The following is a 21837-nucleotide window of genomic DNA, read 5'->3' on the forward strand; positions in this document are numbered from 1 at the left end:
GTGGTAGAGCGTTTTTGCTACCACCCACTTCGTGAACAGATCAGTCGCTGTTAGAATGTATCTGCAATATAAAATGCAGAATGTTGTAAATACATACAGAATCACTGTAAATGATTTCCTTTCTTTTTAAACCAGATTCTTCACGTTTAGAACCTTTAAAGGAGGTTACACATGCTTCAGCCCATCATGATAGTACCTTTTGCCCTTAGCAGTGGAGGGAAGTGGGCCAATGAGATCCACACCAAGGACAGTCCATGCCTCGGGAACATGAATGGGATGCAGTACGGGTGCAACCGTTTTAATGACCTCGTGTTGCTGGCAGCGGGGACACTCATCAACCTTAGCAAATATCATACATTTTCAATCAGCAAAACAAAAAACTTTAGGTATAAAAATGATAGAACAGAGAAAACTTTCAGAGGAGACAGAATTAAACGGTTAAAGTTCTGAAATATGTTTTCTCTGCTCTGATGGAGCTCAAACTGTCTCACTCTGTTTCAATGTACACATACAACACATTTCTGTAGATCAATAATCAGTCAGTCAGTCAAAAACTCCCACCCATTTCTTCACGTCCTCCCGCATAGTGGACCAGTGGTACGTTGCCAAAACCTTCTCGGTGGTGCGCCTTCTCCCTGCATGACCTCCGGAACCCAGGTTATCATGGCACTCCTTCAGGACATTGATAATTTGGTCCTTGGTGCACACAACCATCCTCTCATTGTCCTTGTATGTGTAGTACAAATCTCCAGCTGGCACAACAGGAACAAAAAAACAATCATTTAGAATGTGTAGAGATGACATTATGACTAAAAGCTGTTCAAGAAATCCAGTGGCAAATGTGGTTTAGACGTAACAACTACAGTAATGTAAAGTGTGTATAAAAAGAAAAAGGAGAAACAAGCTGTGGAGTCCTTGCGATTTACTGAAAAATGTTGGAATTGCAATATGATAAACCATTAGAGGTATGATCACTTTTGCACCAAAAAACACCATTAGATAAATAGATATATACTTTATTGATCCCTATAAGTAAAGGGATGTGATGATGTCACATGTACAGGGGGGTTACCTCATAATAAAAACGTATGTTCGTGACTTAACCATGGTCTTATTCTGTTACTTACCTTTGATCAGGTATTGTTTGGATGCCCTCCGAATGAACGCCTTCCTTTTATCATGCTTTTCAGCGGCGATGGTGAGATTGTGGTAACCACCATTGAGCACGTACTGCTTTATCTCAGCATAAAAGCTCTCCATTTCTGTCATGAAAGTTAAAATGTTCGCGGTCATTATGGGGAAGCGGAGGGATCTAGATCGTTCACACATAACAAGCTGTACCGAGTTCCTCCGGCTGCAGTTCCGCAGACGGCCGGTGTGTGGCAGCATAGCGCTGGGAGCAGAGGGAGGTGAGTATATGACAGATATGACGGATGACGGATGCGACGGAAATACACCCGAACATATCTGGTAGCCCGAACATATCTGGTACTGACACCGGCCCACTTCTTCCTCCAGACTGTTGTTCTGCTCCAGCACTGTTGTGCTACGGCTTGGTTCGGCCCGACGCGAAGAGGAGTGTCGACAACCCCATATTGTATAGATATTCGTATATCACGGCCTGAAGTGAGCTATTGCATTTATAAAACGGTTACCACGTGTGGCTGGCAATGAGAAAGAAAAATACACACTCCAATTTAAATATTTTGTATTATTAAATAATGATGTTCAAAATAAAATAGTCCCTCCGTTGCCTTCTGCACAAAACATAGTGCGAGGTGGTTGCTATGCAACAACCATAACAGCTAGAGAACATATTAGACAGACAGCATTGTCGTCGTTTAGGTGCTTTTTTTTCTGGAGATAGGCACTTCTCAATCCACTCCTCCATAGTAAGGCCACCCCGGAGGTCGAAGTTAACCTTAAATGTTTCCATTTTAAGCTTTCTTAGTTAGTTAGTTTCGTGACGGACGTAATGTAACAGTTGCAACGGTTCTCAGACGCGGAGGGATACTGACTTGTGAAAAGTAACTACAATTATATCCGGGATATACGCTCATTATATCACGGCTAAGAAACATCAGATTGCTTGATTTGACTTGTCCGTTTTATAAACATATACTAACTGTGCTTACCCCCCCCCAAAAAAAAGTTGTACAGCGAAGTGAAGTACATGTTATGTTATAAAGCCGTGGAGGGCGGGAGTTTATAAACCAAAGAGTAACCGCCCTTACGGGACGCTGTAATAAGTAAAGCGAACGCACCCGCATGGACACCTGGCCTCCTATTGGTTGAGGTATTTTGACAGGATTGTTGCACAAAAGTTTCGAGCGCGCACAGAATAAATCTGAGAGCAGAACAAATCTGTAAACAGCAATATATCTGAGTGCAAGCGTACAGTTTGAACACAAGCAGAGCAAATCTAAGTGCAAGCAGGCACTATTTGAGTGCGAGGACAGGGTTTGAGGGAAATAAATACATAAAGATAGGGAATAACCCCCATAACCTGGGGGGACAGAGCCTTCTCCGTCGCTGCCCCCTCCCTCTGGAACTCACTCCCCCAACCCATCAGAGACTGCACTGACCTCACCACCTTCAAAAAACTCACAAAAACTCACCTCTTCAATCTGGCTTTTAATGTGTGATTGTTTTTGTATTATTTGACTTTAACTTTAACTATGTATTTATTTGTTGTTCCTTCCTTTTCTTTTCCCTTCACTATATCTGTAAAGCGTCTTTGAGCACCTGTAAAAGCGCTAACAAATTAAATCTATTATTATTATCTGTCAAAGAGGTGGTGGATCACTCGCCTTGCGGGGAATCGAACCCCGCTCTGCTGGTTCACAGGCGGTTGAAAGCCTTTCATCAGTTTCCGTAGTGTAGTGGTTATCACGTTCGCCTCACACGCGAAAGGTCCCCGGTTCGAGACCGGGCGGAAACACATTTATGGCTCCACATATACCAAACAAAAAAGATTAAACAGGGAAAGGTCCCCGGTTCGAGACCGGGCGGAAACACATTTATGGCTCCACATATACGAAAGAAAAAAGATTAAACAGGACCTGTTAGAAAACTGCCAATATTTCGAAAAAAGTGAAAGTATTGATTCTCATTTCTGGAGTGACCATCCCTTACTGGGAGATTTCACAAGTCTCAATAGATCTTCAATGAAATCCTAAATTAAATGTATGAAATCTGCTTTATGTGTGGTCAGGAAATGTATAACAGCAACATGGAAATCTGACTCTCCTCTGCAACTTATACAGGGGCACCATAGAGAGCATCCTGAGCTTCTACAGGTGCACCATAGAGAGCATCCTGAGCTTAGGTGCACCATAGAGAGTATCCTGACCTTCTGCAGGTGCACCATAGAGAGTATCCTGACCTTCTATAAGTGCACCATAGAGAGTATTCTGACCTTCTACAGGTGCACCATAGAGAGGATCCTGACCTTCTGCAGGTGCACCATAGAGAGTATCCTGATCTTATAGGTGCACCATAGAGTATCCTGACCTTCTATATAGGTGCACCAGAGAGTATCCTGACCTTCTATAGGTGCACCATAGAGAGTATTCTGACCTTCTACAGGTGCACCATAGAGAGGATCCTGACCTTCTGCAGGTGCACCATAGAGAGGATCCTGACCTTCTACATGTGCACCATAGTTAGTATCCTGACTGGCTGCATCAAGGCCTGGTATGGCAGTTGCAACAACCTCAACCATAAGACTTTACAGAGAGTGGTGAAAACTGCACAGCACATCACCTGGACGGAGTTGCCATCCATGGAGGACCTCTACTCCCAGCGGTGTTTTAATGTTGATTCTTTGCAAAACAGACTGGTCAAACATCAGTGTTATCTTCCATGCATGGCCTGAAACATTGGAAGCATCTTTACACCCTTCAAATGTTCATTGTATGGTAAACATGTCGTGTCTTTCTGAGGTGGTCCTTGTGAGTGACATTGTATCTTTCAAAGAGGTTGTGGATCACTCGCCTTGCGGGAATCGAACCCCGCTCTCTTGATTGACGGGCGGCAAAAACCCTTTCATCAGTTTCCGTAGTGTAGTGGTTATCACGTTCGAGACCGGGCGGAAACACATTTATGACTTATATGGCTCCACATATACCAAACAAAAAAGATACAAAAGTGACCACTGTTTGAAAACTGCCAGTATGTTGAGAAAAGTGAAAGTATTTATTCACATTTCGAGGGTTTCCATTCCTTGGCTTTTGTTCTGACCACGTTGTGGAGAGAGTGTAGACATTTTAATATAGTCACATAGTCCTGTACCTTGTATCTGTGATCTGGCTGATTGTGATTCCACAATGGTAGTAGGCTATGTGTAGTTTTTTTTCAATGTATAGAGTCCCTGAAGGCATCAGACAGATGACCGACTGTCCCCGAAGGCACCGTGGAAGACGCGCCTTACGTAGCAGTCACGTGTTTGCGTCAACAGAAACAAACATGGCGCCGCGAAAGTGAGGAAAACTCTGATGTGAGTGTGATGTTTCTACTCCGATTATTATGCGGTTTGTTGTTGTTTCACGTAGCAGTTTAACAAATAAACACACAAACGGAAGACGTTTAAAGGAAGCTTTACCGATAATTGTGTGCATTTATCTGATTTCAGTCGTTTTGGGCTTCTCATTTAGTCTTTTTATTTACACTTAAGTTATTGTTGAAGGTCCAAGTTCGTATGTCCCAGACAGATGAGAGGAAAAAAAAAAAGACAAGTCATCTTCATCTTGTTCATCGTCATCATCATCATCATCATCATCATCATCAGGTAACTGCTCCGACAAAAGCACGTTTTTTAAATCAGAATCCTTAGTTCATGCCCATATTAATAAATACAAATCTTGAAAAAATAATAATTGTGTCTTATGAGGCACACCACTTGATTACCGATATATCGTAAATTACTTTTACAAAAATATTTTACTAGAGGAGTAATGTTCTTATTTGTTTAAGAGTCAACACGGTGTCTTGTTTAAAACAAATAAGAACATTACAAAGAGTATATTAGTTGTTTCCACATCTTCAACGTCCTGTATTTTAGTGTTTCTTTTCCATTTTATATGAATATCTTCAGGAAAAATCTGCAATCGATTTCACATTTCATGTGACACAGTTGCTCCAAATTGTATTTATGTTTTTATTTACTTATACTCTACCATCAGCAAAAAAAGTTACCTGACATATTCACACTGTCTAATTATTATTTATTTGACCCCCCATTTAAATCATTTGGTAAAGAATTCCATACTTTAACTCCAACTAAAGATCAATCAAATCAATTAAGCCTTGTATAATTACACTGTACAACTATTTATATTAGATTGTATTACTGATTGTATTTTTTTTATATAAAAATAGTAATACAAATGTTTTTTTTGAACATCAGCACAAACGCTTGGTGTTGAGAAACTGTATTGGAAACTACTGGATTATGAGGAAAATGTAACTCTTGAAGTCTCTTCTGTGTCTTTTCTTGTATCAAAGTTTCTTAGGAGCCGACCAAGATGGCTCTAAGGAAGCAAATACTCAAGGATACCAGCGACATTCCCTGTGGAAGCCAACAGGTAGACAACAACTCACAGGAGGAGGAGGACGACGAAGACAACAATGTAAGGAAATGTGAACATTAGTTAGAATTAGCTGAGATAAATACAGGTTCATATGTCTAAATCCAGCGTCACTGAAGCAGTTTTTAATAGTACATTAGCAGGTGGAGGTTCATTTAAGTTGCAAGCAGCTGTTTTCTACCCATATTTTCCTGAATTTAAATTAATAGTTGGATTAAAGCTTGACATTTTTCTCTGCAAGTTGCCTGTAGTTTCTATTTTATCTTAAACACTCACACAAAAAAACAAGCAGATGTGATGATTCAGTTGTGGCTAAATAGTCAATTGTGAGTGGTGGTTTTATGATGATTTGCACGCTAAAAAAAGACTGAGTTACACCTCAGAAGACACAGATCCAGAAAACCTAAGACTTCCACGAAATGAACCGCACTAATTCTGTTTGTTTGTTCTTCCAGGAGGAGCTCTCATCATCACTTCTGTCGTCATCAACAAGAAAAAAACGCAAGATAGAGAGGGAAAACAAATCCAAACAAGGTACATCACAGTTAGGGTACCAACGTCATTTCAAAAACATTGAGTGTATGTGCGGCGTAAACACTGGGTAAGATTGAACAATTGAAGAATGGCAGATATAAAGTGAATTGAGCTAGAAATGATCAAAAGAATTGAAACACACACATGTTATTACTGTGACAAACAAAACAAAATACTACTGCTACTATTATGTTTCTTAAAATTATGGATTTTTCACATTATCTTGTAATAACATTCATTATTGAAGCTCCTGAATCTCTTTGAGATGCTATGTCATTCTCAAAATGGTCATGTATATCGACAAAATTAAGAATCTAAAACCATTTTCTTTATCAATATGTGATAAAAACAACCCTGATTTCTGACTCGTGTCTCTGTTGTCCTCAGAGATGACGGAGGAGGAGATGATGGACTTGGCTCTGCGTCTGAGCGAACAGGAAGCCAGCGTCACGGCGCTCAGACAGCAGCAAGAGGAGGAGGCCATGATGAAAGCCATCCAAGAGAGCGTGAGGATTTTTTTTTTAATCCTCCCTTTTATAAAGGTTTTATACAGAGGAGGGAACCTTACATAAGTTTGAATAAATACATTCATAAATAAAATAAATAAATACAGCATAAGTGAATAAATGTGGAAATAAATAAATACTGGAATAAATAACTAAAAGAATAAATACATTTGGAAATAAATACAGGAATAATTAAATGCGACAATGATTACATTCATAAATACATTTGGAAATAAATAAATGAATAAATAAAAGTTGAAACGGAACACATATTATTATCTTAAATATGTTTCTACATTCTACTCACTTCATCTAACAGGGAAAGACATGCAGAATTTACTAGAAGCTGTTCCTGTTTGTATCTGAGGATGAACAGAAAACTATCATTGTATTATTTTAGTTAGATAATAATAAATCATGACTGGGAAGAGGAATCAATCTTTGACACTAATTATTTCAATCTAGTTGAAATAGCTAATATAGTATCTAGATAATTATTTAATACCTATTTGTCTTGTTTGTTTCTCACAGATTGTCAGTCAGACACAACCCAGCCCGGTGTCCCAGAGTCAGAGCCTGCTGGACGATGCAGAGGCTTCACCCGGCGCCTGCTCCCGACGGAAACTCCTGTACTCAGGCGGGAAGACGGCGTCTGCCATCGACCAGGGAGCGTCAGCGGACATCCGTACAGCAGAGACCGACCTGAACCAAGGTGAGTCTGTCACATTACTACAGAACTACACTCTAGCTATTGTGCATATGACAAAAAAGCCTTTGAATTGAATCTTGAATCAATGTAGTCACAGAAGGAAAGTCTTCAGGGTTTATTTAAAGAAATCACAGCTTCCAAATCCACACGTCACGTGGCGGTCCACTACCAACTTAACACTTATCGACACTTTAAATTGGATTTAGTAGAATAACACATTATCACACAATCACAGGGTTGAACGCTTGATAGTATATACAACCGTCTTGACAACACAAACATTTACTATACATATTTATACGTCTAAATGGCTCTTACAGTGAGTTTAATAAGACTTACCATTGCGATAAAGTTGTGTTTTTTTTTTATTTTGAGATGTTTATATTTGATGTTTGTGTCTGTTTATTTTGTACTCCTCTTCATTTTCACATTGTCTGCAATGCCTTGTTTACATGCTACTGTAACGAAAATACTTCCCAAATTGAAATCAATAAAGTTTATCTTATCTTCAAACATGCTGTATTGTATTTTCAGGAGCCAAAGGAACTGGAGGTGAACGTAATACCTTGAGAAAAAAGTTGAAAAGGAAAGAAGGAAGCCCTCTGCTGGAGATGCCAGATTTGTCACAGTCTCAGAAAATCTCCGCTCAGGATTCCCCCGGCAGCTCAGACTGCCTGTCAGCGCCTCTGGACTCCCCACAGGTCGGATAAACTCATTTCTACCCTATTTATCCTTAGATTGATCCGTTTATTTGGTTATCTTTTGGTTGTTAATTCAATTAGTAATCTATTCCATGTCAGAAAACGTTGCTGGTCAGTTTCTAACGTCCTTAGCTCATGTCTTTAAATGCCAAACTCAAAAATATACAATTAAGCAATTATAATTGAACATTTCTCATCACAAATATCCCAGAACACAATGTGATATTTTTTGCCCAGTTTCCCCACCGTCCACAACCCAAAGACGTTCAGTTACTGACAATGAGACAACTCACATTAGAGAAGATATAGACACAAATCTAAAATACATTATCAAAATATTTCACTATTGGTTTCTCTTTTTTAGCCTTAGTTTTTTATTTTTTATTATTATTGCCATGACAGTTTATCTTCTTTGACTGTTTTTATGTATCAGAATCTGAATCAGCATTTCTTTAGAAGTCCCGCATCATGGAAATGTACAACGTTATAGCAAAAGGCAAGCAATAATAAAATGAAGACAAATAAGTACTCATCCATGGCTAAACAATTAGTAGCATCATTTAACAAGTAAGTGTACATATTAAGGTTTGAGATGCTTTAAAATGTATGTTTTGCACCTAGAAATTATTATGTCATAGTAGAATTCCTCGTATGTTTTAACCTACTTGGCAATAAACCTGTTTCTGATTCTGAATCAGAGCTCCGACTCGACCCAGATCGAGGACTGCCAGCCCCCTAAATCCCCCGTCTTCCCCTCGCCGGGCTGCAGAGCCAAGGTCCTCGTCCCGCGGCTGAGCCAGGACCTGCTGCAGACCTGCAGGAGCTCAGGTTTTGTTTTGTGCTCTCAGGACACTTTGACCTCTCCACGCAAGAGCCCGACGTTCCCAAAGAGCCCCAAACTCTCCAGTAAACTCTCCATTAAGCCCCCACTGTGCAGTAGTCCTCTCTTCTCCGACCTCGATGAGAGAGACGATGGAGAGTATTTTAAAAGTCCAGTGTTTGGCTGGAATACTCAAAACAAGACGTCTGCAAGTGCCTGCAAACCTCAAGACTGTAAATCGGGGTTCACGTTTTCCTCCCAGGATAGTTTAACCCCCTCTGTGAGGTCCACTTCCTGTCCGCCCAAGAGCCCAGTATTCCCAAGATGTCCCGGCCTTCCCAATAACCCCCATTCCTCGGAAAGATCAGCAACCTGCAGGAGTCCTGTGTCCTCAGAGTCCGACGGAGGACAGGCAGAGCAGAGTCAGGGATTTTGTAAAAGCCCAGTGTTCGGCAGGACTGGACAACGAGAACATATGAATATTGATGTGCAGACACACTCCTCGGGTTCAGGAAGTGAAGGGAATTCAACCCCTACCAGGGATTCGTCTCAGAGTCTGGTGAGTTCAGGCGCAAGACAAGTAGGACGGAATAATGTGAATCCTCGTAGCTTCATTTAAAAAAGAAAATAAATACATAATATTCAATTTACCGACAAAACTTCCAATGAATGATGTCGCTTAGGAGGCTAAACTTGGCTCGTCATTGTGACTCTTACCCAATAAGCAGTCGGTACTGAGGTTAAGTTTCACAATGTTTGATAAAGAAAATTATACAAACAATAACCAAAGTAGAAACATACGGTCAACAAAATGATCCGAACCAAATCACCTTCTTTTTCCAATCACACAACAGGTGGAGTAAATACCTTAAACCATACCCAGGGGCCTCATTTATAAACGGTGCGTACGCTCAAAAGATGGCATACGCAGTTTCTACGCAATGTTTGCTATTTATAAAAAAAAAAAACTTGACGGGAAAATGTGCGGTCCTCCACAAAAACGGGAGAGACGAGAAACTGCGACACCGTTGGCAGAAGGGAGAATGGAGAGAAATATGTGGAAATAATACCATAAATAGAATGTTACCTCTCATTTATCATATATGAAGAATTCATTTTCACAAATTGATTAAAGCCAATCTTAAAATGATTTAACAAACGCCTGTTTGAGACTCCTCAGTGCACACAGAAACATATAAATAAATACGGAAATGTTATTGATCACCCCTCAATTATGTTCTCTTGTTAAGAAATGTATTCTCATAAATGATGCGGTAAGGACAGAATTACTTTAAACTGACGCCGTTTTGCATTTCTATAGGTTGTATAGATACGAGCATGGTTTAATATACTATCATGTTTAATCATGTTTTATGCCGTTCGCCAATAGCCTACTTGATAAGTCGCTCGTAAAACACAGGAGGTATGGAAACTAAGAACACCATATGTGGTAGATTGTACAGCTAATATAACACAACACATTAGTTGTATTTCCTTTAACTGGTGGATTATGGAAATATAGTTGCTGATCGACAGCTGGGACACAAACCACCAAATACAAAAAACATAATTCAGATCCAGTCGTCATGACTCCACTCCGGAGGGATTCCCCGATCATTTCTTACAGTCTCTCATCAAGGGGGGGTCTCCTGTCCCCGGTACAAACACACTGCCTGAGGAAGGCTATGTGTATTTGTTTTGTCATTAACCTTTTTCGGACCACTTATTTATTTATTTTGGTGACGATCCGACCTCCATGCTGCTACTCTGGTTCAAACGGCATCCACCAAACAATATGATTTATCTCGACCTCCCCAAAATAACCAAAATCTGACACGGTGTGAGATGTCTTTTTTAGCTGTTCTGTCGTCATTTCCTGCGATCTTCTTCATGCAGTCAGTCAAAATGAATGGGCGTTTCTTTGACTATTTATAGGCAAATATGGGCGTTACGTGAAGCCCGCAAAAGCTGCACCGCATTTCGAGTTGATTGTGATTTATAAAGGGAAACCGGCGTAGGACGTGCCGCACGCACGTCCTACGCCGGTACGCAGTGTTTTTTTAATCGGAAAATGTCTGTACGTATTTATTTGCTTTGTCCTACATAAGCAACCTTCCCACGTGAATCCTACGCAAGGCTTTATAAATGAGGCCCCTGGTGACAATTGCTGGAAGTAACTATTTGTGGTGTAAACAAATGATGATAATAATTGAAACAATCAACAACGGCACATTTATTTTGTCCCACATTTATTTATTTTCATCGTGTTTCAAAGCTGTGTTACTGCACAGTTGCAGATAAATATACAGATACACTATTATCATTAGATTCATATTATTTATAGGATTAGATTTCAGTGGTTGATTGTTTCTGAATATTTCCAATAACTCCGGAGCGTAAAAAATGTATTTAGATAGATGTTATCACAACATTCTTTTTATCTAACAAAATCGACTTCTTTCATTGGTTGGTTGATGTTTAGCCTTTATTGGTGAAGCTCTAAAAAATACTTTTATTATACAGTGATAAATAACTAATAAAAGGATTACTCACTATCAGCTTCATGTCAGCAGCAAGTGGTCCTGCTGTTATAGAGCCTATTTTTGTTTGGTTTATTTTATGTTGTTTATATTTAAATACTGAATTCAATTGTATGGGTAGCCTCGGGTTTAGATGAAAGTGTAATTTGCTCTTGTTGTTTTAAAGTTGTAATATTTAAACATCTGTTCTGAAAACTTTTTTTTTTCTTGCTTTTGAATATAGGACAGCAAGCCAGACCAAAATCCTAATCTCAGGTTGAATAAGGCATTTCTGTCAGGTACAGTGAAACATCATTTGGAGGTTTATTTTCCTAAATGCTTTTTAATGTCCGGTCAGGAAAAGTCAGAGCCTTTTCTTCAGTGGCTCTCTGTTTTGTGGTTTCAGATAACGCAGAGCATGAAATATGTAAAGAGGGAAACTCGGCAGAGTCGGAGCTGACCAGCGATATGGTGTTACTCTGGTCTGGAGAGGACGACGACGTCACGGTACAGAGCCTTCCTCCCTGTTGCAAACCAGAATTCAAATGTTGTCCAAAATATATAGACTATATATAAAACTAAAAGCTGTGTTATCAAATACGTACGATTAAACTTTATTTGGTGGCAAAAGAGGGCAAAAGCTCTTTTAATAGTAAAGGTTGCTGACCCCTGTACTAGAGCAACAGATATGTATTCAAACGTGAATGAAAAGTCACCATTTCTCACATCCATCCCTCCCCTCCAGCCGACGGGGTCTCACAGCCCGGTCTTCCCAGAGGAGAGACCTCTTCATCAGGCAGAAAGTGAGACCGCCCCCCCGAACCATGTGACTGCAGCTTTTCCAGGGACGAACAGCAGGTAGAGGAACAAACAACCTCATGAGAACACACTCTTAGCTTTTAATGTAACTTAAGCAGTCAGACACATTCAGTAAGTAAAAGCATCACTTGTCTATTTAAAGAGTTGAGGGAGGTCTCTTTACAGTACCATAATGCTTTATTGTCTGATCAAGTCTAACATTTTTCTGCCATCACAGCAGCTGCATTTGCAACATAAACAATGACAACTAGTTAAAACAGTAAACAAGGGAACAGACATTTAACCAACCAACATAACATCACTAAATACAACATGTTGAAGACCCTTGAACCTACATTTGATCTAGGATTAAACTTTATATTTCATTTAAAGATTGACAGGAGTGCTTTAGTCTAACTTCATTAAATCTCCAATTTTATGGCAACAATTCATGTTCGCTGTTCAGGACATGGCTGGGGTCATAGACACTTTTATTTGCAAGCCTCATTATATTATAACTGTTATGCTCATTATAACTCTGTTTGTTTTGGCACTCAGACCTTCTACCTCTCCCACATCAAGCGGCCGTCAGCAGCTTGTAGCCACAGAGCGACGTTTACAGCCAATCAACAGTGAGCCTGCAGAGGGGCCGACAGTGAGCTACTACTGGGGGGTTCCCTTCTGTCCACGAGGCCTGGACCCAGACAAATACACACAGGTGAAGATTTGTTTAAAAAAAAAAAGAATGAACAGTTACAAAGTGTTATTTCAGGACAGTTTTTAACCATCGTAATGGTTCCTGGTTGCATCTTAAATGTAAGGAATTATTGCTTTTCTCTGATTTCGTAACTTGGGCTCTACAAGTGTCATTTGTTTTCATTCGAAGCTTCTACTGAGGCTGCTAATGACGTGGCCAAGTTTTATGCAACACACTTTCCTCATCACAAAACGTTTATAGGTTGGAATATTACCTCTATCGCTGGTTCTGTAACTTATTTTGCTACACCAACCATTAAGCCACAAGAACCAACTAATATGCACTTAACAGTAGTGCTAATCCTTATTTTATTTGCAGGTTTTCTCAAAATGTTGTTAAAATTGGCACTGCTCATGCAATTCATGCTTTATTTTTCTTTCAATTTATTTACAATCTTCTAAAGTTGTATGGAAACCTGGCTCATTTGGCCTTTTTAATAAAAATGTTTTACTGAATTACAGAAACAATAAAAAAGCATTAGCATTTGATATCGATTTCTCACTTTCACCCATCCTGCAGGTGATCATGGCTCAGATGGAGGTTTATGAGAAGAGTCTGAAGCAGGCACAGAGGTTCCTGCTGAGGAAGGCCGAGTGGGGGGGGGCCGTCCTGCCACAGCCGGAGGTAACATAACCATCTTAACATGAGTCTGTAACGGGTGAACTTATGGGCTTTATTATTTAGTTACTGGGTAGGATCTTGAGCCAAACAAAGGTCTGACCCTGCTACATTTTATGCTATATATTATATGCTTCATAAACAGTAAGCTCAGCTTTATTTAGTTATACAGCAGCTTTCACACAAATATGCAACATAAAGTGCTTCAAATTTTGAAAAAACAAACGACAATGGATACAACTTGCCAATCAATAAAATGTACAAAATAAATGTGTAAGAGCAGTGGCGGTTCTACAGGGTGGCACGGGGTGGCAGCTGCCACCTCAGAAAAATGCCTTGCCACCCCAGTTGGCAGCTTTGTTTTGAAAAAAAAGTTGTGGCTCATCGGACATTTATGAGAGAAAATCTCTAATGTCCGAGTGCAAGTGAATGCCGCACAAGACGCGAGCCTTGTAACCCCTCCCCCGGCCCTGGAACGAGCGTGGAAATATGATTGGCGGCGATTTCATTTGAACGGGGCAAAACGAGAAGCATTTCGTATCCAAGTAGACGGAAGGAATGAGGTATTTGCGGTCAGTGGCGGCGCCAGGGTATGGCTGGGGTAGGCTACAGCCATACCAAGAAATGGCTTAGCCCCACCATGAAAAATGATGTTAAGGTAAGCAAAATAAAGTCCGCCAACTCGCGCGGAGTAAATTGCACAGACAGCAGTTAGTAAGATTGATTTCAGTAGCCACTTGTCTGGAAATACCAAAGACTAGAAACGGTTTTGAAAACTTTTGTCACGTAGTGATCGTCTTCTCAATAGAACATTTTTGATAATGTCTTCTGGCCAATCAGAATCACGATAACGGCGTGGTGTTGTTGCAGGAAGTCCCGATACATCGATACAACATTACGTGTTGATAGAAATCAACACGTAATGAAATAAGACCCCACGGTTTGATGATTGATAGGTGTGTGGGCTGTCTTTCATTTTGACACACAGAACAATGGGGGCTATCCACCCTTATCCACAATGTAAAGTAATTCACACAGCCTCTTCCCTCTTCTCTCTGTGAGGAGCAGCAGGTTCAGCTTTCAGAACAAAGTAACAAAAAATTAAATACCATTCATTTTTTTAAATATGTCGTGTAGTAATAGATTTATTTATTTTTCTTCTCAAGAGAGTACCAGAATGTGTATTTTATGTTAGTATTTAAAAAAATCTCCTGGGGGAGAATCCCCCCAGACCTGCAGGGGTTGGATTTTCAGCATTTCTCCTCTTTCACTTGTGGGGAAATTGCAGGATTGGCTCCAGGTCGCCCTTTTTATTTACTACAAGACAAATGTGCCTTTTTATTTCATACAGTTCAATTTGGATTCCATCCATCCATCCATCCATCCATCTTCTCCCGCTTATCCGTGGTCGGGTCGCGGGGGTAGCAGTTCCAGCAGAGAGCCCCAAACTTTCTTTTCCCTGGCGACATCAACCAGCTCTGACTGGGGGATCCCAAGGCGCTCCCAGGCCAGCGAAGAGATATAATCCCTCCACCTGGTCCTAGGTCTACCCCTTGGTCTCTTCCCAGCTGGACGTGCCTGGAACACCTCCCTAGGGAGGCGCCCAGGTGGCATCCTAACTAGGTGCCCGAACCACCTCAACTGGCTCCTTTCGACGCGAAGGAGGAGCGGCTCAACTCCGAGTCCCTCCCTGATGACCGAACTTCTCACCTTATCCCTAAGGGAGACACCAGCCACCCTGCGGAGAAAACCCATCTCGGCCGCTTGTATCCGCGATCTCGTTCTTTCGGTCATGACCCATCCTTCATGACCATAGGTGAGGGTAGGAACGAAAATGGCCCGGTAGACAGAGAGCTTTGCCTTCTGGCTCAGCTCCCTTTTCGTCACAACGGTGCGGTAAAGCGACCGCAGTACCGCTCCCGCTGCTCCGATTCTCCGGCCCATCTCACGCTCCATTGTTCCCTCACTCGAGAACAAGACCCCGAGATACTTGAACTCCTTCACTTGGGGTAAGGACTCATTCCCTACTTGAATTTGGATTGAGACAGGGAAATAATCTAAACCTCACGTGTGGCGTTTCACTGTCAAGGGGAGCGTGTATGTAATTACATTGCAAATACTGACTTGAGCCCCACCACTGTATGGGTTAGCCCAGTGGTTCCCAAACTTTTTGTGCCCAAGGCACACCAAAGGACAAGTAAAAATCTCAAGGCACACCTATTGTGCAAAATAGCCCTTATAACACGTGTTATCACTCATATCATGTAAAATATCTGTAAATGTGCATAATTATTTACTAATGCCAAATAAAATGTGACAAAGACAACTATATTACTCATGAAATATTTATTAACGAAATATTTCAGAAATTAATTTGAAACTTTATCAAATTAGGCTTCATCAAAGCAGCAACACACTCCTTTAAACCAGACAGGTCACAACATTAAAAATGAGGCAAAGGAAACTCAGCAGAAATTCAGCACAGAGAACTGTCAATGCAAGGAAGCTGCACTGCATGGTCCTGAACTACAAATTATAAATGTAACATTTCAGCAATCAGCATTGAAACATGTGCTATTGTAAATATTTTTGCAGACTTACAAATGAGTGAGATACATGTGCCTGTCGGGGCGCGCAGAATTTTGTAATCTTTGGTGGCACTGAGGAGAGGGCCACTCGCAAGTCCTGTTCAACAGAGAGCCGTGACCTCCTGTTGTTCTTCATGTAAACCAGAGTAGAGAACGCCAACTCCAGAGATGGGGTCGTTACTAAAAAAATGTAATATATTACATATTACTTTTTTAAAAAAAAGTAATATATTACACTACTTCGTTACTATCTACATAAAGTAACTCGTTACTTTACTCGCCCGAGCACGTACGAACTGCGCATGCGTGAGTGGCAATAACTTTCCTTACCAGCAGGCGGCGGTAGTGTGTATTTGTCATTCAAAAGAGGCAACAACCGGAAAACAGAGAAGAAGCACAGACGACGTGATATAAACAAACAACAAATAGCGTGTGCGGTAGCTTCACCTTAGCATGTGTTATTTGCAGGTGTTTGTTGAGGTTTAACCACGTGGTGTTTCCAGCAGTGGATAACAGCTTCTGGCCTGGACACAGTTTGCACCTCACCGTCACATTCCTGTCTATTCTTCGGACGAACTCAAAGTAATGGGCATACTGATTCAGCCATATTTATGCAGCACTGCACGTGGAGATGTGGACGTGCAAATCGCGCAGATTAAGTACATATAAACCTACAAAGTACTTATATAGTAAATAAAAAAAGTATTATTTTTGTGTAGTTGTATATTGCAATAATAACGTATGGTTGTCACAAAATCCCACGGCACACCCGGACTTGCCTCACGGCACACCAGTGTGCCGCGGCACACCGTTTGGGAACCACTGGGTTAGCCCTACCATAGATTACCCAACAAAAATACTCTGGCGCCGCCACTGTTTGCGGTCTACAATGACAGAGAAGAGCCTGTCAAGTTTGGCTGTACTCGGCATTGAATCAAAACGCACCATAGCTTTAAATCTTAATACGTTTGTGAGGCGTTTTGCTGATCAAGATGGTAATCGCCACATTCAGCTGTTATACTGTAGGCATGCCAACTTGATGCTCTGCTCACGGATGAGTCGATGAGAATAATAAACTGTTAAGATGATGACCTTACGTGTGTATAATATTTTTCTTCTTTGTGGGGTTCTGCCCCCAAAAAACAGTTTCAAGTCCTGAGAAAGTCAAATAAGACGATGTGTAAAACTTCACTGCCCAGCCAACAGAAAGTAACCACTTTGATTTAACTAGGCCAGTAGGTAAGGGCTGTCCACTGGATAATAACTGCAGCGATGTATATGTTTTAGCTGAATACACGTTTTTTAACTCTAACTGATGCAGTTAGTCACTTCTTTAATGTTTGTTCTTTCTGATGTAAAGTCAAGGTTGTAACTGTTTGCAATGAAGTCGTGGGGCGCTAAACTATTCTTTTGATTTATGATAGTAATTACTTGTCTTTCAAATTTGAAGGAGGGTGAGCAAGCATCTTGAGGAACATGCATCATTATCTCCTACAACAAATATAGTTTATTTAATAATAACACTGAATATGTGAATGATAAAAGTGATTCTGATAGGAATAATATGATTGTTAATATTATCATATTCATACTGACACACATCGATGAGACAGTTAATTAATGTACTTATTGCAGCAGTCTGCATTGATTTGGTACCCCTGGTATTGTTCAGTTAAAATTCATTAAATGATGTCTGCCACCTTATATTTATATGTAAGGCTTTACTGATGTGCCACAATAATGTCACCTATGTTATTGAGTTAAAATATTAATATTGTGGCTTTCCAAGTTAACACTGATTGATATGACTGCGATTAAATCAGCATATACTTCTGCCAGGGGATGCCACCCCATGAATATTTTTCTAGATCCGCCCCTGTGTAACGGAGCGTCCACACTACAGCTTCAAAAAAAGCTTGGAGCTGGGCGTGTCTGAAGCTTGGGGATTTTATTCGAGCAACGCGACCAACAACCAATCACATGAATCTCCCGCCCCCGACATACAAAGCAAAAAACCCCGGGGATTTTATGCGAGCAATATATATTAGGGCTGTCAGTCGATTAAAATAGTTAATCGCGATTAATCGCAAATTAATCGCACATTTTTAATCTGTTTTAAATGTACCTTAGAGGAATATTTTTCAAGTTTTTAATACTCTTATCAACATATGAGTGGACAAATATGCTTTATGCTAATGTTTATAGATAGCTTGCACATCTTCCGGCGCAAACTGAAAACTCATCTCTTTCGACTCCACTTCGAGCGTTAGAACGATTAACGAAGCACTTTTATACCAATAAAGGACTGGCTTATCTAAAGCCAGTTGAGTAGCACTTGAAATGTTTGGCTCTATGAAACTTGATATACTTATATGATTCTGTTTTCTTCAAGGTTGTGTCTTCCTGGTCGAATGTACTTATTGTAAGTCGCTTTGGACAAAAGCGTCAGCTAAATGCAATGTAATGTAATGTAATGTTTATTATCATTTGAACAATGACAAATATTCTCATGAATATTAAACACAAACAACTTCTGAACATTACAAATATTCGCCTCAATTCAACCTGGAACCTAATACAATAAAAATGGTGTGTGTGTGTGTGTGTGTGTGTGTGTGTGTGTGTGTGTGTGTGTGTGTGTGTGTGTGTGTGTGTGTGTGTGTGTGGTGTGTGTGTGTGTGTGTGTGTGTGTGTGTGTGTGTGTGTGTGTGTGTGTGTGTGTGTGTGTGTGTGTGTGTGTGTGTGTGTGTGTGTGTGTGTGTGTGTGTGTGTGTGTGTGTGTGTGTGTGTGTGTGGGTGTGTGTGTGTGTGTGTGTGTGTGTGTGTGTGTGTGTGTGTGTGTGTGTGTGTGTGTGTGTGTGTGTGTGTGTGTGTGTGTGTGTGTGTGTGTGTGTGTGTGATGGATCGTTGGAGCTATGTGCAACTCAAGGCATATGCTCGAATGGGAGCTGCCTGGACACTGCAATCATGTTGCACTATCCGTGCTGAGTGTGCTGACTTCTCGTACAATGTCCCACTGTCTGGCTTCCTGCATAAAGTCAAGTGCTCGGCGCAGTTGTCGGCGAAATGTCGCTCCTCTGTTTTCATTTAAGCAGCTCCTTATATCTGTTAGCGCAGCTAGCTAGCACCAGATGCTAACAACAACAATGCACGTAAGGTCTCTCTCTCGCTCGCTCGGGCCACACATACACACACCCTCCCGGTCCTCCAGATGGCCAGTCGGTGAGTGTGGAAGTGTGGTCTTCCACAAGCGGGCGGCAGGAGCGGGGCTGTCAGCATCAGCTTGTAGATGGTATTTTAAACTCGATGCGCTCTGAAACTACGGGGCGGCCGAGGAAAAAAAATACACATGCGTTAATCGCGTTAAAATAATTAGTGTCGTTATTTTTTTTTTTTGCGTTATTAACGCGTTAACTTGACAGCCCTAATATATATATATATATATATAAACTCCCCAAACAGGCGAAAACCTACCAGTTTCACCCACTGTCTCTGCCACCTCCCTCCATGACTGGTTCTTCCGGTTTGTATCCCGGTAGGTGAAGAGGGTCTGGTCATACAAAACCGGGTGATTTGTTACGGCGATAATTAGTTTCTCCTCCATCTTTTTTTGAAATATAGAAATGAACGGCGGGATATCTCTCCCAGCTTAGACGCGGTTTGATTGGCTAGGGCTTGAGCTGTCAGATTTTCAGAAACGGGATTTGATTGGCTGGCGCTGGCTACTCCGGCATCAGAAGTTGAACATTGTTCAACTTCTGACGCCGGAGACGGACCGCTATGCTACCCACAATTCAGTTCGGTGAAAAGCGAGGCAACGTGACGTCACCCCATTCAAAGTGAATGGGCAGACGCGTTGGAAACCGTTTTTGAAGCTGTAGTGTGGACGGCCCGTAAGAGTCAATATAATAACATTTAAATAAGAACACCATGGATCATGAAATATATCTGATGTTTAAAACGGTACGTTGTGAGTCGGTTAACAAACATTTTTCATTTAATTCCATAGAAATCCCCTTCACCGGAGTCAGCTCCTGAATCACCTCCACAGCCGGTTCAACGAAGGTAAGGCAGCTCTTCTAATACGGGGATATTTCTCTGATATAATCCTGTTAGCCATCACAATCTACAGGATACAACTACCAAATGTAAAGGGACACTGGGAGGTAGCTCAAATGCTTGTATTTTTGTACTTAGAATACATTGAAAGTGTTCATCTCAGATATTTAAAATAACAAACACTGCGTATACATCATTATTTCCAGTCTTTGGAAAAAAGATAGACATTCAATGTCCATCATAACGCCGGCTTACGTATTGTAACCCTTGTTATATTAACACAGGCTCCGCCCTCTACTGGACTCTATGGGTACTACCTTATCATGCAAGCATTCACCTACTGAGATTTCTATAGACGTAGCCGGCCCCGGGGCGGGCCTACCTGAATGCGTGCGCATCTCACTTCTGTATAAAAGGAGGCCTCGCCTCCTGACCACCATCCTACACCACTCTTCAGCAAGCGGTATAGGACAGACAGTGCCCCAAGGTAGAGGGCTCCGCCTGTGTTAATATAACAAGGGTTACAATACGTAACCCGGCGTTATATCTCTCACAGGCTCCGCCCTCTACTGGACTCTATGGGTACAGTGGGCGTAGCCCCGATGTATGCACGCACTGTCGTCCAGCGCACCGTTCCACCTCACTGTCCCTGACCGGCTTTAGCAGCCGCTGCGCCTCACTCACCTCTCCCTCGGTTGTAACCGTGGAGAAATCCAGGCTGCGGCCGATAGAGCACACCCTGACGCGCTTGCCTCGCAAAAAAGTGTGCTCGAAAACAGTGCTGAGGGCTCCCCTGCGTCCGCTTATAGGCAGACGGGGAAAGTCTGCAGCTGTATGGGTTCACTATGCACCCTCTCTCCTGAGTCCCTAAAGAGCACGGGGAGAGCGCAAGTGCCCCCTATGCCCCCACACTCAGACACTGACCCCGTGCAGAGTGTGTACGGACTATAGTATGGAGGGCTCTCCCCCTCCTGCCCCCAGGCAGGCGAGGGGAGCCCTTTAGCCCTGTAAGGGCCCAAAGCGCATTACGTCACCCCGCGACCCTCCAGGAGTCCGGAGAAACGTAAGCGCATTTACGCCCGGGGAGGAGGTCAGATGCCCACTGATCCACAGACCCACAGACCCCCCCTCCTCACCAGTCCTGTGTTGCCCCAGCAAGCACAGACGCTGAGAAAGACGCCGCCGTGCATATGTCCTCCACACTCACACCGTTGAATAAAGCTGTCGACGCAGCCACAGCTCGTGTGGAGTGCGCACGGACCCCCGTGGGACAGGCTCTCCCTGCCTGTTCGTAGGCATGTGCAATGCCTCCGCAAAGCCAGCCTGCCAGGCGTTTCTTGGACAGAGCTTTTCCAGTCACCCCACCCCCGAAGCACACAAACAGCTGTTCAGTGCGTCTCAGGGTAGCTGTGCGCTCTACATAACATGCTAACGCGCGCACCGGGCAGAGGAGGTGTAATTTAGCTTCCCTGGCCCCACCATGGGGTGGAAGACTAAATCCCCCCAACTGAATAGCCCTCGACCTGAACGCACTCCTTAGGCTCTTGGGCACAAAGGAGGGGTTCGGTCTGAGTGTCGCCCCGCCCCGGTCACCCCGAATCAGTAAACAGCTCGGGTGCACCGACAGAGCGGTTAACTCG

The 21837-nt window shown here is 42.0% G+C and overlaps 1 protein-coding gene and 1 non-coding gene across 7 annotated transcripts in view; both read left to right on the top strand.

Annotated features, from left to right (window-relative positions):
• Positions 1-2868: 2868 nt before the first annotated feature.
• Positions 2869-2941, top strand: trnav-cac. Its single transcript has one exon. It is a non-coding gene; the product is annotated as a tRNA-Val (tRNA).
• Positions 2942-4462: 1521 nt separating this feature from the next.
• uimc1 (ubiquitin interaction motif containing 1) overlaps positions 4463-21837 on the top strand; it is a 40220-nt gene continuing 22845 nt past the window's right edge. Inside the window, exons 1-14 of one of the 6 annotated variants that reach the window (XM_034204182.1) lie at positions 4484-4498; positions 4634-4789; positions 5506-5630; positions 6044-6122; positions 6510-6628; positions 7160-7340; positions 7872-8038; positions 8737-9417; positions 11622-11676; positions 11784-11884; positions 12123-12235; positions 12734-12893; positions 13452-13556; positions 20148-20203. In XM_034204182.1, coding sequence (XP_034060073.1) covers positions 5526-5630; positions 6044-6122; positions 6510-6628; positions 7160-7340; positions 7872-8038; positions 8737-9417; positions 11622-11676; positions 11784-11884; positions 12123-12235; positions 12734-12893; positions 13452-13556; positions 20148-20203 — 1922 coding nt within the window. In that variant the 5' untranslated portion in view covers positions 4484-4498; positions 4634-4789; positions 5506-5525. Of the gene's footprint in view, positions 4790-5503; positions 5631-6043; positions 6123-6509; positions 6629-7159; positions 7341-7871; positions 8039-8736; positions 9418-11621; positions 11677-11783; positions 11885-12122; positions 12236-12733; positions 12894-13451; positions 13557-20147; positions 20204-21837 lie in introns of all 6 variants that reach the window. The other 5 variants (XM_034204185.1, XM_034204181.1, XM_034204183.1 and 2 more) reach the window with 5 other exon arrangements.

Source organism: Gymnodraco acuticeps, unplaced genomic scaffold (genome assembly GCF_902827175.1).
Source record: "Gymnodraco acuticeps unplaced genomic scaffold, fGymAcu1.1, whole genome shotgun sequence".
Classification (NCBI taxonomy): domain Eukaryota; kingdom Metazoa; phylum Chordata; class Actinopteri; order Perciformes; family Bathydraconidae; genus Gymnodraco; species Gymnodraco acuticeps.